Genomic DNA, 18,285 nt, shown 5'->3' on the forward strand with positions numbered 1-18,285 from the left:
AGGAGAGATGGGAGCAACAACAACCTCCTTTACATTCTTTCATAATTGAATCGAATATAGACCCTACTCTCACTCCTCTCCCACCACTGGCATGGAAAACACAGTGAGATATGTTTGGTAGAATCCAAACAAAGGTCCTTTTATTAAGGCAAGACCCAATACTACCACCTAACACCCAACAAGCTCATGTAGTTATATGTTGACAGTGCTATCATTCGTTTGACCAATTGATATCATCAAGAATGCAATGTAGGATGGTATCAAGATCTTATTAGTGGAGTCCTAAACAAGATTTCAAGTTTATGAGTTCCTATAATAACTCCAAGATTATATTATAAAATAACTAATTTACGTACAATTAAATATTTATAGATATTTTTAATGAATTTCTTAATATTTATACAGAAGCATAAAAGCTACTAAATTCACATAAACTTGTAACAAATTAAACCTTCTATACTCGCCCCTAAAAAATAGTTTATAACTTCAGAACCCATGCAAGTGATGTGCAACACTAAGTTAACGGACATGCATGGACTTTGCACATTCTGATATCTAGAGTTTAAAATTTCCTCGTGTTTTTAATATCGTTAAAACATCGAATCCTCTCCTTTCAGAAAGTAGTTTTTTTTTTCTCCTAGTGACAGCTTTTTTATTCGCAAAAGAATTTAAAAAAAGGACCAAAAATTTGTTTTGCAATGTACATTTTTTCATATGTAGCTTACACAATTAAATATGGCATTGGAATAGACGGAGGTCCTCGGTTCAAGTCTCATTGGTGCTCATTCACATGAAGGACCACTTTAAAGATATACTTCTTCTGTTCCAGTTTATGTGAACTTATTTTCTTTTTTGTCCGTTCCAAAAAAAATGACACATTTCTAAACTTGGAAACAATTTAGCTTAAACTTCCAAGTCTACCCTTAATGAGAAGCTTTTATAACCACACAAATACTCTGGACTCCTTTTTGACTTGTTTAGGACCATAAATTCCAAAAGTCTTAATTTTTTTAAAACTCTGTGTCAGTTAAACAGGTTGACATAAATTGGAACGGAGAAAGTAATAATTAAGTAAATAAAAGTATAATTTTTATAACAATTTTAAACTTTTAAATGAGATGGTTACAATTTAGTGTCGTTAATTAGAGAGGATGTGTTGCAAGGGTATTGTAGAAGAATCAGTATGTTCAATACAACTAAAGATATATTATAGTATGTGATTCTAATGTTTCTCCAAGGCCAATGCATCCAGTTTTTCAGTTTTATTTCATTATTAATTATTCATCGCTTAATTAAGTTTAAAATGTCGTTTTTATTCGTTTGTACTTAGGGAATTTGATTACAACTCATACTCATCAGTGCTCAATTTTATTCTACTAGTCAAATAAGGAAAAGAATTAATAATGTAAATTTTAATTGAATTTGAAGATCTAAATATTAGGATCTTCTTAAATAAAATATTAGTTGATTTTGAGTCCTAAATATTAAAAAAAATAATTAAATGACTATTTTGTCTGGTATAAAATTAACTTTTAAAAGGTAAAAAGGCGAACGACATTTCGATAGGGGCTTAATACTTTTACTATAGTATAGACATACATAAATATAGATAATAGGGTTGTATAATTTGTTATAATTAAATATGATATTAAATAATAATTTAGGTGCTTAATTGAACATGAATTAATTACTTTATATGATTAAATAAGAATACTTAAAATACATATTTAATTATTATGCATTGAAATAATTTTAGTTAGATGTTATTGTATTAAATAATTTTAATTTAATGTATGTGATTTTATATCTCCATTTTTTCATTTTTAATTAGAAATTAATTGAAGTCGCCATTGTTGTCATCTGATTTTATACGTATTGCACAAAGGATGTATTGTCAATTAGTACAATTTACATAAGGTAAACTATTTATTAATTTTAAATTGTAAAAGTTATTTTTTAAGGATAAAAGTATTATTTTCTGGCCGTGTAATATAATAGAAATAAATTATATATATTTTACCTAAGAGAAATAATTTGGTATATGTTTTTTTTCTTTTTCCGATTCACACCCTCGTCCTCCCTTTCTTTTAGCCAAACGTATATTAATAAAACTCCTAAGTAAAAGGATTGAAAATAATGGATTATAACCTAAAAAATATATAAATACTTAACAAAACTTTTGCATAAATTATTTATAGAAATATAATCGGTTAGTGTTAAAAAAAAAAGACTCCTATAGCTAAAAGGATTCCAAAGTGCTGATACATTTCCTAATACTCCTATGACTTTAGAAATTGAAAGAGTTTCATACAAAGATTTTTACATGTTAACGAAACGTACAATTTTTTTTTTACAGATATGTTATATTACATACACAACTTAGTTAAGGAAGGATTTGGTACGCAATGTTTAATTGATTTTGAAGTCCTAAATTTTAGGATGAGTTAAATTACTATTCCTAAATATTAAAAAATAATTAAATTACAACTTTGTCCTATATAAACTTAATTTTTTAAGGGTAAAAAGGTCGAACGAAATTTCGCTAAGGGCCTTCGTGCTTTTAATATATTTTATTCTATTATGAAGTGATATTACAGATTATTAGTTAGGTTGTTAAGAATTCAGTTACTTAATGAAGAAGAGTAGCAGTTATCATTTCCTCACAATCCTCTCATCACCTCATTCATTCGCATGTTCTGTCTGCAACTTCATAGAAGTAGCTTCGAGTTCACTGTTCCTTCATCGATGGCAGATCATGTAGATTTTAATATGGTATCAGAGCCACCGATGCTCGTCAATTACTGAGGTTGACTATCTCTATCTAGTGATGTATTTTTTCTTCTCAATTAGCTCGTCTTTTTTTTCTCTGCTCATCAATGGCGGAAACTACTATTCCTTATACTCATCCTCTATAACTTGGGCCATCAGATACTTCTAGTGTTGTTCTGATTCTTGTGAAGTTTACATGATAGAAAAATTACGGTTTATAGAGCAAGACGATGAAAATTGCCCTTCTAGGAAAGAGGAAGTTAGGTTTTGTGATAGGTACTTGTACAAAGAGTCGTTCACTACTGAATTACATGAGCAGTGGGAAACTTGTAATGCCATTGTCTTGTCATGGCTCTTGAATACAGTTTCCACTGAACTTTTGAGTGGAATTGCATATGCTTCGAATGCACATCTTGTTTGGGAAGATCTGAGGGAGAGGTTTGATAAGGTGAATCGAATGCGTATCTTCCAACTGCACTATTACCAATTTGTCACAAGGAATTGATTTAGTGTCGAGCTACTTTACCAAGTTGAAGAGTCTATGGAATGAGTAAGATGCATTGGTGCCAATTTCAAACTCGAGAGAATATATGGTGCATCTTCAATAGCGAAGACTTCTGCAGTTTCTCAGTTGTCTAAATAATTCATATGATCAAGCTAGGCGACAAATCCTCCTGAAGACTAATGTGTCCTCCTTGAGCCAGGCCTATGCCATAGTGATAAAAGATGAGTCTCAACAATCCCCTGGCCTAGGCTCAACTAATGAGAAGAATGAATCCAATGGCTATGCATGTAGGTAGAAGCCAAGGATACAAAGGCAAGAAGCCTTTTGTGCAATGTGAACGATATGGTCTAAAAGACCACACTAATGAGAATTGCTATAAGATTGTTGGGTATCCTGAAGACTTCAAGGCAAAAAGGAAGCCTGGTAACAACACTAGAGGTCAATATGGTCGTGGCAATGGGGGTCAGTCTGGCTTTGGACGTGGTTCTCACCAACATTTCACTGCAGCCAACAATGTACTTGGGAACACTGATGCTCATTCTTAAGGATCAACATCAGCCGGTGATGTATTTGGAGGAATAACTGGCAAGGCACCATACTTCACTAAGGAACAATACAAATAAATCCTTGATCTATTAAACAAAGATACTCCTTCTGATTGTCAAGTCAATGTCACACCTCCTTTTTACCCGCGCCCGCAGGGGCGCAGAAGGAGTTTTTCCAATTAAAAGACAATCGAAACGGGATTTGTTTATTTATTTCAGAGTCACCACTTGGTAGATTTAGGGTGTCCCAAGTCACCAGTTTAATCCCGAATCGAGGAAAAGAATGACTTTGTATTGCAGTCCGCGAACCAGAAATCCGGATAAGGAATTCTGTTAACCCGGGAGAAGGTGTTAGTCATTCCCGAGTTCCGTGGTTCTAGCACGGTCGCTCAACTGTCACATTCGGTTTATTTATCTGATTTTAACAATTATGAGCTTATATGCAAGTTTTAACTCTTTACCGTTATTATTATTATTATTATTTTAACAGAGAATTGCAACATTGTGAGAACGTATCTTGAACCACGTCACATCAATGTACCCGTGGTTATCGACACATTTCGACTCCGTTGAGATTTGGATTTGGGTCACATAAATGTGCACCCGAGTTTAAGAAGGTAATGTTATTTAAAGTACGCGCCTAAAGAGACTAACGCGTGGTTATTTTGGGAAATGGCCGTGAAGTTCGCTAAGCGGCCGATCCCGAGTTCTAAGTAATTAATACATACATTTGTGAGGCCCCCACAATCTGTGCGTTTTATTTGGCGAGGCTCATCTCGTTTATTTTAAAAGGACGATCCTAAAGTGACTACATTTTTTCTATTAAGTTCGTCTCTAAACACAAAATGAAGGTCCCAACCAATTGTTACTTAACTCTATTGTATGATTTTTAAGGATGGTCTTGTGATCGAGCCCGTTTCCTACGACCAGATTTCATGCGTTATTCGGTCCAAGTTCAGCGTTCGACTCACAAAAGTGTATTCGAGTCTGATTTAACATACACAGGCTATTGCCAATTACTTTACATGATGAAGCCAAACCCAATATTTCAACTTTTTGAGCAAATGGGCTGCCAACAATCATTATCTACCTACTGTTGACAATATTAAAACCTTCATAGCTAGTGAAACTAACAAGTTTAAACAGGGAGGTTCAATAGAACAAACTCATGATATCTTCATCTTTTATCCCACTTATTTAACTAAATAGTTTGACAATAATGGGCATGCTTAACTATTCGGGAAAAGCACAGTTAACTTGGAAGTTTGATTTTTAATTCTATGCTACTAAAGTTGGTATTAAACTACTAAATTTACAACTAAGAAAGGTAAATTAATGGTCCAATACAGTCCTTATCAGATACAAACTCCACAGTCCACATTCTTCATTGAGTTATAAAGATAGACTATACAACTTATCATTTATCTACTAAATTACAGATGCACTAAGTACTCCACTACTCGAGCATTTTCTTTTCACTTTTACATCTCACAGCTACATCACAGTGTGATTCGAAAGTGTACCTGGTAATAGACAATAGAAGAAGAAGAGGAGGATCAACAGAGCAGTAGCAAACAACAATAGCAGTAACCAGCAACACAGTAACAGAACAACCCAGTAACCGATTTAAAAAAAAACCAACAGAATTCCAGCAACACCCAATGAAACAGTAGCAAATAACCAATAGCAAACTCAGGAAAAACCAATTGAAACCCCAGAAATACCAACCAGCAACACCAATGAAACAGTAACAGTACTAGTTCTGATATTCAGCAGTAAAAGAAAATACCTCACTTTTCAATTTCTTAGCTCTCAAACACTGAACCTTTTAGGATTAAAACCCAACCTGTTTTTTTTTTGCTCTCAAATTACTGAACTCTTAAATGTTAAAAATCCAGCCTAGACTCTCTGGAAAAAAACTGAAAGAAAACTGATTTCTCTTCTCCAAAAAACCCCGCCCCCAATCTGTCTTAAATGACTCTATTTATAACCCAAAAATAGGCCTGCTATCTCTGCCTTGAAACTATCAGATTCTAACTGTCCATCCCTCTTTGAATCCCATTACTTAATGTCTTCTTGTTTGAAGTTATTTTGTTCCCCACACTTGCATGTCTTGTTCCCTATTGTTTCAATCAAAACTATGGGTTATTATAGTATTCCTATTAACTCACATACTATCATGTTGTGTTCCCCATTGATATTAAACTAATGGTATCTATTATCCACTGAACAGACCCTTAAGTTAGTCCACTTGCAGACCTGTTAAATCCCAAAATTACCCCCTTAACCCCTGTGTATTACTGCCCTGCCCTAAGCTTCATTGATCTGTTATTAAAACTCTATAAGTTGTAACCCTAACAACTAATTTCTAATTGATCACTAAATTACTACAGCTATAAACCAATTCTCACTATCAAATTCACACAGTGATTCAAAGCAGAAGACCAGATCATTTCAAACATGGCATCAATCAAAGGGAATGAGTTGATCATATTGGGAACTAATCCTGATCAACTCAGACCTAGTGATTGAGCAGGGATTCAATAATACAAGCCAAAATTGAAGCAGTATGAATCAAGGAAGGGGTTTCATGCGAACAACTATAAAGAACAGGAGGTCAAACCAAATACAGGGAATGAGCAAACACAACTCTAATTCAAGCATATACAAGATGCAGGATGGTAAACATACTGGTATGAACCAAAGGTTGAACTATTATCATGTTAACATAACATTCAAGCCTAAAAGACTAATCGACGACGCTTGTTCAATTGATTACACAAGCTATAACATTTAGCAATTAACAACAAACAATCAGAATAAACAGACTAACAAGTGATTCGAGAGGTATTGACAAAAACATGGAACTTATAAACTAACAAATTACATGGCTAATAACATATATTCGACCATGAACAGAAGCAGACTCGACCAAATAAAAAGGTCTGATTGGAGAAGAAGAAGAAGCAATGAACAAAAACTGGATTATAACTAAACTAAACACAATTAACTGTAACAAAAATAGAACAAGAAAGAAAGGAGAAAAAAATACCTTAACAAAATAGAAACTAGACGAACCCAGGTCGAACTATTGACTCGAACTTTTTGAGGTCGAACGGACCTTAATCGAGTGTTCTCAACGGAGAACACTTCGACTAAGGTCGATTAGACGCCTAAATTCCTTTAATTTCGGACAAAACCCAGGTTTGGTCTTTATAGGGGCCTTGGTTCCATTTGGGGTTCGAATGGTTCTAGCAAGATTCGAACCAGGCCAAAGGTATTTTGGGCACGAGGGAGGTCAGGGGGTGCCGTGGTGTGAGTTTGGGACTGGTTGGGGTAGGTTTAGGTTTTGATCGAATATTCGATTGAAGATTCGAGAAGCTAGAGGTTGATTCGAGGCAAACGGTTAACAGATTCGTAACGAGGGTGGTCAGATGGCTTATGGGTGTTAATTTGGTGACCGACGGCGTTGTTGCCGCTGGGTTTCAGGCGAAGGTGTAACAATGACGGCTAGGGTTTGGTCTGGTTCTTCTCTGAGCTTGAGAGAGAGACGATGGGGTGAGAGGGGGTTTGGTTTGGGGGCATGGGGTAAGGGATTAGGGTTATATACGGGAGGGGGCGGTTGATCTTGGCTGTTGTATCAATCACGATCAACGGCCTGGATCATTTTACTAATAGGAAACGACATCGTTTGGCCATGCTACGAGACTGGGTCGACCCGGGGTGAAATGGACTGGGTTATGGGGGAAGCCTGGGACGGTTAGATCAAAAGGAACGGATGGTTCAGATTTAATCACCTGAAACGGTGTCGTTTGAACCAATGCTGGGGCTGAACTGGACCGTTTGATCTGTTTGATCAACGGTTCAGATTTGAGACGCCTAAACGACGTTGTTTGAGTCATCTGAGAGATCAGGCATATTGGGCCGGGTAAATGGGGTGTTTTGGGCCTGATTTTGGGTCCAAAAAAAATGGCCCAGTTCCGAATGTGTTTCTTATTTCACTTGTTTTTCTTTTCTATTATTTTCCTTTTTAATTCCTAATTACCAAAAGTTCTAAAATAAGTTGTAAAACCAAAATTAAATTAAAAATATTAATTAATACTAAATAATAATTGACACACAAGATTAAATATTAATTAAAAAATAAAATCACACAATTGGACAATAAAACGACAAAAATGCAACAAATACATATTTTGTGATTTTTTTTTTAAAAAAAACAAAACATGGTTCAGTTAATTCCTAAGCACACAATTAAATCCTAAATGTGCATGCAACATATATTTTTGTATTTTTAATTAATTAAAACAAGATAAACATTCACAGACAAACATACAAACAATTATCCAAAGATGCCACGCAAATTCTTAAAATTGCACCTAAAGGACATTTTTTTATTTTTTTTATTTCTTTCGGAGTAGTTTCCGTGAAGCAAAAATCACGTGCTCACAGTCAACATGGTAGTTATAATTATTAGTTTCTTGTCTAAAGCCTATACGGATGAGTGGATTGTAGTCTGGTGCCACTCACCACATAGTAGCTTCCAATGATCTATTGATGGTGACAATAAGACTACTAGGACTTCTAGTAATGTGGTTCACTTACCTAATGTAGATAAAGTTCCTATTACACTTACTGGTTGGGCTGTTGTATTTGGCAATGAAGCAATATATGATGTCCTTTATGTTCTAGGGTTCAAGTTTAACCCTTAGTGCAAGGATCTCTTACAAAGTTTGGGAATACTGCATCAGAGTAGCTGTATTTACACCCTACAACAAAATGGTATTGTGAAGAGAAAACATGAACATATTTTGGATGTGGCAAGGGCCATCAGGTTTCAGTCAAAAATGCATATTAGGTACTGGGGCATGTGTGTTACAGCTGCTGTGTACTTGATAAATAGACTGCCTTCAGCAGCACTTCAAGGAAAGAGCCCATATGAACAATGCATCCCAAGCCACCATTATTGGCATATTTAAGAGTTATAGGATGGTTATGTTATGCAACAGTCATTCCAAAAAGGGATAAGTTTGCAGAAAGAGCAAAGGCAACTGTACTCATGGGATACTCAGAGAGACAAAAGGGGTACATCCTGATGGAATTAGCAACAAAATAGTTTTTTTGTCGGTAGAAATGGGGTCTTCAAAGAATTAGAATTCCCTTTTGCCCAAGCTACCACTGAGTCTGATTCAGAGGATCATAGCTTCCTAGGTCAACCTAACTATGATGCTTCTACCTCAGAGATCAATCATGCTAATGAGGAAAAAACTCAAAATGCAGATGCACAGGAAATAGCTACAGAAGAGGAGAAGTTGATGGATTCTACTACTGATACACCTGCTGTAGGTGGTTTTTTGTCTTAATCCAAGAACCAATATGGATGAAAGACTATATGTCAACCGGGAAGAATGCTAACAGATATCCCATAACCAACTATCTATCCTTATGAAAAAACTACGCATGCCTATCAGTCCTAACTAGCAAGCTTCTCCAGTCTGGTAGAACCTCAGAACTTCAGGCAGGTTGTGAAGAATGTAAGATGGATAAAAGCTATGAAAAAAGAGGTCAAAGCACTACAAGACAACAGAACATGGGAAGTAGTTGACTTACCACATAGCAGGCATATTGTAGGATCAAAATGAGTGTATAAAATTAAGTATAAAGCTAATGGTGATGTTGAAAGGTTCAATGCTAGACTTGTTGCAAAGGGATATAGTCAACAAGAAGAACTTGATTACCATGATACATTTTCACCAGTGGTGAAAATGGTCACAATCTGTCAGTAATAGCCTTGGCAATTTTCAAAGGATGGAACCTATATCAAATAGATGTTTGCAATGCCTTTTTACAAGGAGATCTTTGTAAGGAGGTGCATATGGATATGCTTGAAGGTTCCAGAAGACAGGGGGAGCAAAAGGTCTGCAAGCTACTCAAGTCCTTATATGGACTTAAGTAAGCATCAAGACAATGGAACATCAAATTGTTTGATGCTTTAACCGAGGGAGGTTCTGTGTAGAGTAACCATGATTATTCCTTGTTTACTTTGAGAAAGGGTGAAGGTTTGATGATTATCCTGGTGTATGTTGTTGATCTACTTATCACTAGTAATAATGATAGCTAAGGCAAAACATGTTCTCCGTCAAAAATTCAAGCTAAAGAACCTAGGTGAGCTTAAGTATTTTCTAGACATTGAAGTACTAAGGTCCAGCAAAGGATTGATTCTAAATCAAAGGAAGTATGGCCTAGAACTTATATCTAGTATGGGACTCAATGCAACCACGATGCAGCTCCTTTAGAAACAAACCTAAAGCTTACCACAGTACAATTTGATGCTACAACTAGAGTTAAAGGTGATGCAATTCTGCAGGATGTTAGTCTGTACCAAAGATTGATTGGTAAGCTGATGTATGTCACTACCACTAGACTAGACATCAGTTTTGCCATCCAAACACTAAGTCAATTTATGCAGCAGCCTAAAAGATCTCATTGGAAAGCTACACCGAGGGTAGTTAGATATTTGAAAGGATCTCCTGGGCAAGGAATATGGTTGAGATCAGAAGCCTCTATTGCAGAGTTAACCTGTTGGTATGATTTAGACTGGGCAGCTTTCCCTAACACAAGAAGATTTATCACTGGTTATGTAATCAAATTTGATGAGTCCTTAATCTCACGGAAATCAAAATAGCAACAGACAGTGTCTAGGAGTTCAGCAGAAGCTGAGTATAGAAGCAATGCTTCAGATGTTGTAGAGGTTACTTGGCAGCTAGGTTTGTTCAAAGAGCTGGGAGCTGCTGTTAAGACTCATGTTGCAATTATGAGTAACAACAAGTCTGCTATGTAGATCGCAACTAATCTTATTTTCCATGAACGCACTAACCATATCGAGATAGATTGCCACTGCATCAGAGATAACATTAAGGATGGAATTGTGTAGACAATCTATATGGGACCAGCTGGCAGATTTGCTTATCAAAGTACTAAGTCAGGCTCAACAAAATCATCTCTTAGGCAAGCTTGGTGTGATTAACATTTTACACCATGCAGCTTGATGAGGAGTATTACGAAGTAATAATATAGATTGTTAGGTAGGTAGTTAAGAATTTAATTAGTTAGTTGGCTCTCCATGATAGCTATAAATTAACGGATCCAGCCTGTTAGTTAGTTGAGCCTTAGTAGAGTTAGCTAGTTGATCAACACATCACACACACACACACACACACATATATATATATAGAAGAGTAGCAGTTATTATTTCCTCACAATCCTCTCATCACCTCACTCATTCGCATGCTCTGCAACTCTATAGACGTAGCTTCGAGTTCACTGCTCCTTCATCGCTGGCAGATCAATGTAGATTTTAGCATATTCTATGCGCCAATTGCCGTTATTAAAGTAGACACGAGTTACTATAAGATTTTACAGCCTTCATGACCACATAAAAGAATAGGATTTTAATTCCTGACCAATATTTAAAAGGCTTTCTTGGGATTTGCCTCGGGGTTCGTTCTAGACCAGGGGCACTATCAAAGTATCGTGAGGTATGAAAGGCTTAGTTCTAAGAGGCTTACGTCTCAAGTGTTCGATTGTGCATCCAAAACACGCTTAATATTTATCGCTCAGGGCTCACCAAATCAACTGAAATCCTAAGAGAAACTCCACATTCATAAGCTCCACATAAATGACCTTACGTACTCTCCTTTACTGGCATATTCTTCTTATTCCGTTGTGTAAGCTATTATATCACGAATTGTACTCGAGGCATAACGGTAGGTTAATGCATGTACTGATGTACATGAAGTAACGATGGACTAGGAATATTCTTAATTGAGGAAATTAAAGGGTTAAATATCATATTGACCGAATAGCACACTTGTATACGACTATACTATGGTTGTCGGCACCTCTCTTAACTCACATATACACGCTAAAGTTTTTTTTTTAAAAAAAATATGTTAAATTTATTGTTGAAATTTTAACTAAGAGATGAACTTGCGATATTTCCGTAAGTATTGCTCTTATTAAGCGAACAAAATTAAGATGGTATACTCTTATTTTATTTTCATTGCTCTTATTATTTTAAAGTACTTTAAGGTTGAGCCTTGAGTTTCTACATATAAAAATAATCTATATTTTTGCGGTTAATGAATAAATAAATCTTTTTACACTGAAAGAAGTCTTTTTAACTGTTCTTATTATACTTTTTGGTGAGTATGACTTTGGAGAAACAAATAAATAATTTACTTATTTTTTTGACTAAAATAAGAAAAATAACTTTGGTAGGTAAATTTATCAACTTGAGTGATTTTTTTGAGGAATTAGCTCGTATACTAAGTAGTAATCTTTTTCATGTAAATAATAAGAGAGGTAAATATAGTATTATTGATTTAACTATGGTTGGTAAAACTTCACTGTTCAAAACTTTGTTGTTACTGTCAAAAAAGAAAATATTTTAAAATGCATGTGGGGGGAGCGAATTTCTCGAATATCTAAAAGGGGGTGACGTAATGGGGCTAATTAATTAGGCACTGACCAATGGTAAAGTTTGGACCAGAGCTAAAAATAGGGCCCAGAGCCCAAGGTAGAAAGGAGCAATTGTCTGTCTTAACTTGGTTAATCGTGTACAACTTTTCTTTATCATCATCTGTCACGTGACTTACCTTTTTGAAGACTTTTTGAGCCAAATTATGTACCCAGACAATGACAGAAATATACAGTACTACTATAGCTTCAACAGGTTAGGTTTAGCTAAGTTGACTGCAGTCCAAATATCCTAGAGTTATTTTTACAGTTTTGACTACCGTTAGTAACGGATACCAAGAATTATAACCTGAGGTCTATGCACCATTTTTATTACTAGTACATGATGAGTAGTTCGTGCGAAAAGGCGGAGCCTATATTTTAAATTTATGAGTTTTAAATTTTTAAATCTTTTAAGTTATTAGATTCAAAATTAATAGCTTATACATACTCAATGAGTTTATTAAAACAAATAATCCGTACATAACTTGGATCTAAGTTATTGAGTTCGTTCGAACGATTGGACCTATTACTTCTACTCTCCCTCCGCTCAGTTTGTGTGCATTTAACTCATTTTATGAGTAAGTGCTATCTTTCAATACATGTACTGTATTACGTAGGCGTTTGGACATGAATTCTAATTTTTTTTTCAAATTTAGTATTTCACTAAAATTTGAATTGAAGATAAAATTGTGTTTGGTAATAATTTTTGCAACATATACGAATATATATATTTTTCAACATATTTTGCATCTAAAAACTAGCAATCTTCCCATTTTCAATTGAAAAACTAGTTCTCACCGGTTTTTCAAATTTGAAAATGCATTTTTAAGTAAGATTGAAAAAAATATAAGATTTTGATAACCAAACACTGCTTTCAAAAAAAAAAGAAAAAATTTCTTGTGTCCAAACGGGCTCTACATAACTTTATCTACCAAAGCTTATGTAGTTAAGGATAAATTGTTAAGCATTTATTTTTCTTTATTGAAATTTGAACTTTAATATGATAAGGCTTTTATCCACTTTATTACTAACTAGACTGCAATCTTGGTTAGTATGACAATTACTCTATATGTTTCAAAATTATATGATAGTTTCATTTGTCATGAAGTTTAAAAAAGAAAGAAACTTTTTTGATACTTGTAGTTGAAAAGTATAAAATTTGTATAATTATAAGATTTTTCTTCTAATTTTAAACTTGACATGATAGCTTTAAGAGTTTTTATTAAAATTAATATGAAACAAATTAATAAGTGATAAGCATAAGCCATATTGTATACGTGGTTTTAGATTCAAAATTTTGTAATATTCTATACATATTATTCTTCCCAAACTCATTGTAATTCTATCACTATAAATCATTATTTAGTGTTATTATATAATCAAGGCTCTACAAATATCTTTATGGTATCAGAGCAAGGTTAACTGTCACCAGTCTTGTTCAATTCTTAATACTATCAAAATTTTAGCATTCTCACGAGATAGTGATATATAAACTATAATTGAAGGAGTATTAGTTTGCAAATCCAAACTTACTTTGAGTGTTATTAAAAATAAAATAAAAATTATTGATTAAAAACTTATTGAATATTGTAAATATATATTTTTTGATACATATTAACAACAAACAACAATAAATCAAGTTTAATACCATAAATGGAGATTAGGGATGGTAATGTGTATGGGGTCCATACCTCACATACTAAAGTAAATAAAAGAAAAAGAAAGAGGAGTGTTTGACCGAAAGAAAAACAAACTGTGGGCGCCAGTGGTTTGCAATTGTAAATTGCAATGAACCAATTCATCTTATTGGTTTCTTGGCAGCAATGATGGCTATAAATAGCAATCTCATTCTCTCAATTCAGACACACCAAAACAAAGAGAAGCTAAGTAGAAAGCAAAACAGTGAGAGTAATCCACAAATTATTGTCTGTGAGATAAATAATGAGTGACAGTATTATTGTAGTGAGGTGTTTAAAATAAAGAGTGTTATTTCTTTCAAATTTGTAGTAGTCTCTTGGTACTACTAAGTTATAATATTATAGTGGTAATATTGCTCTGCTCGGGTATTGTATTTTACCCCAATAAAAGATTTGGTGTTGTTGTTACTCTTTTGTGTCATTATTATTTATCGTAAATATTATTCCTGGGCGAGATTATTATTTTTCCCAACAACACGGTATCAGAGCCATGACGAATAATTGTACGCTATCTTTTCAGTACCCCCATCTCACAAAAGATAATTATGAGAAATGATGTCTACGTATGAAAGTCATTCTTAGCTCTCAGGATGTATGAAAAATCGTAGAAAGAAGGTATGCAAACCCGATAATGAGGAAGCTCTACCTCAAATTGAAAAAGAGGTCTCGGCGAAGATAAGGAAGAAGGATCAACAAGCCTTCACGCTCATCCACCAATGTTTGGATGATGCCATGTTTGAGAAGGTGACAGATGCTACCACCTCAAAGGAAGCGTGAGGGATTTTACAAATTTCTCTTTAAGGAGTTGACAAGTTGAGGAAGATAAAACTTCAAACGCTAAGGGCTGATTTTGAAGTTTTGAAAATGAAAGAATTCGAATGCATTTCGAATTATTTTTCAAAAGTGCAGGCTGTTGTAAATCAACTAAGAATGTATGTGGGAGGACATAGAAGATGTTCGTTTGGTAGAAAAGATCCTACGCACTTTAACACCTAAATTTGATTTTGTGGTGTGTGCTTTTGAGGAGTCTAAAGATTTAGACTATATGATGGTAGAGCAATTGGAGGGCTCTTTACAGACCCACGAAGAAAAGATTAAAAGGTGACAAGAAGTGTCATTTGAGCAACTTCTTAAAATTTAGGCATCCTTCAAGGATTATAGAGGTGAAAAGAGCTATCAAGGAAATAGATGGGGACGAGGTCGTAGCAGTCATGGAAGAGGAAGAAGTAACTGTAACAACTTTAACAATAAAGTTAAAATCCACTAAACATTCATAGGTCGTGGTCGTGATCATAAAGGAGGAAGATAACGTGGCTACTACCAAAAAATAATGGACAAATGTATGACAAATCAAAAATTGAGTGTTATAATTGTCATAAATTTGGTCATTACTCTTGGAAATGCCGTAGCAATGTTAAAGAAAAAGCTAACATTGTTGATGACAAACAAGAAGAAGTAAAGTCAATGTTGTTGATGACACTCAAGGAAGAAGACATGAATAATTGCAGCTCGTGGTATTTGGACAATGGAGCAAGCAATCATATGTGTGCATACTAAGAGAAGTTTGTGGATATCAATAAAACGATGAGAGATAATGTGTTCTTTGGAGATACCTCAAAGATTCAAATCAAAGTGATATGTACGATTCTGATCTCCTACAAAAATGATGACCACAAGTTAATTTAAGATATTTATTATGTCCCGAAATTAAAAAGTAATATTTTGAGTTTGGGCCAACTTTTTCAAAAAGAATATGACATCCTCATGAAAAATATGCATCTTTGACCTAGATATTCAAGCAGAATTCTAATTGCTAAAGTGCATATGGCTAAAAATAGATTATTTTCTCTGAATCTTAAGACAATTGATGCAAAGTGTTTGAAGGCTAATGTGCAAGATGAATCATGGTGTTGGCACATGCGATTTGGGCACTTGAATTTTGAAGCACTCAAAACAATGGGAGAAAAGAATATGGTGCATGGGATACCGTCAATCAACCATCCCAATCAATTGTGTGAAACTTGTCTTCTTGAAAAACATGCAAGGAGGAGTTTTCAAAAGAAGACCAAGTTAAGATCAACCAAACCACTTCAGCTTGTTCACACTGATGTGTGTGGACCAATCAATCCACCTTCCTTTAGTAAAAGTAAATACTTTACTTTTCATTGATAACTTTAGAAGAAAGACTTGGGTTTATTTCTTGACCCAAAAATTTAAATCTTTTGCTGCTTTTAAAAATTTTAAACTGCTTGTGGAAAAAGAAAGTGGCTGTGAAATAAAATCTATAAGGTCCGATAGAGGAGGCGAATTTGCTTCATAAGAATTTAATGACTTCTATCCGTCTCATGGAATTCGTCACCCTCTAACGATACCTTATTCACTCCAAAAAAATGGAATTGTAGAGAGAAAGAATCAAATGAATCTTAATATAGCTAGATGTATGTTGAAAGCTAAAAGTATGCCCAAGGAATTTTGGCCCGAAGCTGTTTCTTGTGTAGTTTATTTGAACAATAAGTCTCCAACAAGAAATGTTAGAGATCTAACCCCTCAAGAAGCATGGAGTGGAAGAAAACCAAGTGTCAAACACTTGAGAATCTTTGGGAGAATAGCCTATGCTCATGTTCCACAACAAGGGAGAGCGAAGCTTGACGATCGAAGTGTCAATCATGTATTTTTTGGCTATGATACGAGTTCAAAAGGCTACAAGTTATACAACCCAATCCGCGACAAGGTGGTGGTAAGTCGCGATGTTGAATTTGATGAAGAATTGGCATGGAACTAGGAAGCTTAGGAAGAAACTTCATATGATTTTCTTTAGTACTTTGGTGATGAAGAAGAATCAGAGGCCGTGGAACCTGTGCGAGATACAACTCCACCTCCTTCTCCAACCAATGTTGCATCTCCCTCTTCTCAAGAAAGTTCAAATGAACAGCCGCAAAAAATAATGATTATTCAAGAACTTTATGAGGACACAAAAGCAGTTACTAATTTTGATTTTTTATATTGTTTCTTTACTGACAGTGAACCAATGAACTTTGATGAAGCTGTTACAGACAAAAAATGGAGACAAGCCATGGAGGAGAAGATTAAATCAATAGAGAAGAACAACATTTGGGAGTTAACAACTCTTCCTAAGGGCTATCGAGCAATTGGAGTTAAATGGATATACAAGCCAAAGAAGAATGCTGATGGAGATGTGGAGAAATACAAAGCACGACTTGTGGCTAAGGGCTACAAGAAAAGGCAAGACATTGACTATGAAGAAGTCTATGCACCTGTTGCCCGCAGGGAGATGATTCGTTTGCTCATCTCTTTGGCAGTACAAATAAATTGGAAGATCCATAAACTAGATGTCAAGTCAGCTTTTTTGAATGACTATCTTAAAGAAGAAGTCTATGTTGAACAACCATTGGGCTTTGTGGTAAAAAATCATAAAGATAAAGTGTTGCGGTTGAAGAAAGCTTTATATGGATTAAAGCAAGCCCCACGAGCATGAAATAGTTGCATCGACAAGTATTTCCAAGACAATGAGTTTACTCGTTGTCTTCATAAATATACTTTTTACCTTAAAGTTAATACTAATGGAGATATCTTACTTATTTGTCTTTATGTTGATGATCTTCCTTTCACGGGTAATAACCCAAGTTTGTTTGAAGCTTTCAAGAAAGATATGTCCCGTAAGTTCGAGATGACAGACGTAGGACTCATGTCATATTACATGGGCCTAGAAGTAAACCACACGGAGGATGAAATTTTTATCTCTCAAGAAATCTATACAAAAGAGATATTGAAGAAGTTCAACATGCTCGATTGCAACCTCGTGAACACACCGATGGAGAGTGGGACAAAATTTTCCAAGTTTGATAAAGGAGAAAAAGTGGATCCCACATTTTTCAAAAGTCTTGTGGGAAGTTTGAGGTACTTGAATTGTACCAGGCTAGATATACTTTTTGCAGTTGGAGTAGTAAGTCGCTTCATGGAAGCTTCTAACTGCACTCACTTGAAGGTCACTAGAAGAATTCTTCATTACCTAAAAGGTACGATTGACTTGGATTATTTTATTCTTCTTCTAATGTCTTCAACCTTATGGGATTTTGTGATAGTGATTATGCAGGAGATATTGATGATAGAAAAAACACAATTGGTTTTGTAATTTTCTTGGGTGATTTTGTTATTTCTTGGAGTTCAAAGAAACAATCCACAGTTACTCTCTCGACTTGTGCAGTTGAATATGTAGCAGCAACATCAT

General features: G+C 34.8%; 1 protein-coding gene across 1 annotated transcript; it reads left to right on the forward strand.

Moving 5' to 3' along the window:
• The first annotated feature begins 8,764 nt into the window (after positions 1-8,764).
• LOC142170475 (uncharacterized) lies at positions 8,765-17,381 on the forward strand. The gene is made up of 5 exons (XM_075232390.1): positions 8,765-8,904; positions 8,951-9,161; positions 10,505-10,656; positions 17,058-17,232; positions 17,325-17,381. The coding sequence occupies exons 1-5, from the start codon at positions 8,765-8,767 to the stop codon at positions 17,379-17,381; spliced, it is 735 nt and encodes a 244-aa protein (XP_075088491.1).
• Positions 17,382-18,285: the final 904 nt, after the last annotated feature.

The sequence above is a fragment of the Nicotiana tabacum genome, chromosome 16 (genome assembly GCF_000715075.1).
Source record: "Nicotiana tabacum cultivar K326 chromosome 16, ASM71507v2, whole genome shotgun sequence".
NCBI classification, from domain to species: Eukaryota; Viridiplantae; Streptophyta; class Magnoliopsida; order Solanales; family Solanaceae; genus Nicotiana; species Nicotiana tabacum.

Coding starts and splice junctions, on each gene's coding strand:
- LOC142170475 (XM_075232390.1), top strand. CDS start 8,765: ATGCATCCCAAGCCACCATTATTGGCATATTTAAGAGTTATAGGATGG. Junction 9,162..10,504: donor CTACTACTGATACACCTGCT/GTAGGTGGTTTT, acceptor AAATCAAAATAG/CAACAGACAGTGTCTAGGAG. Junction 17,233..17,324: donor AGAAGAATGCTGATGGAGAT/GTGGAGAAATAC, acceptor TGTTGCCCGCAG/GGAGATGATTCGTTTGCTCA.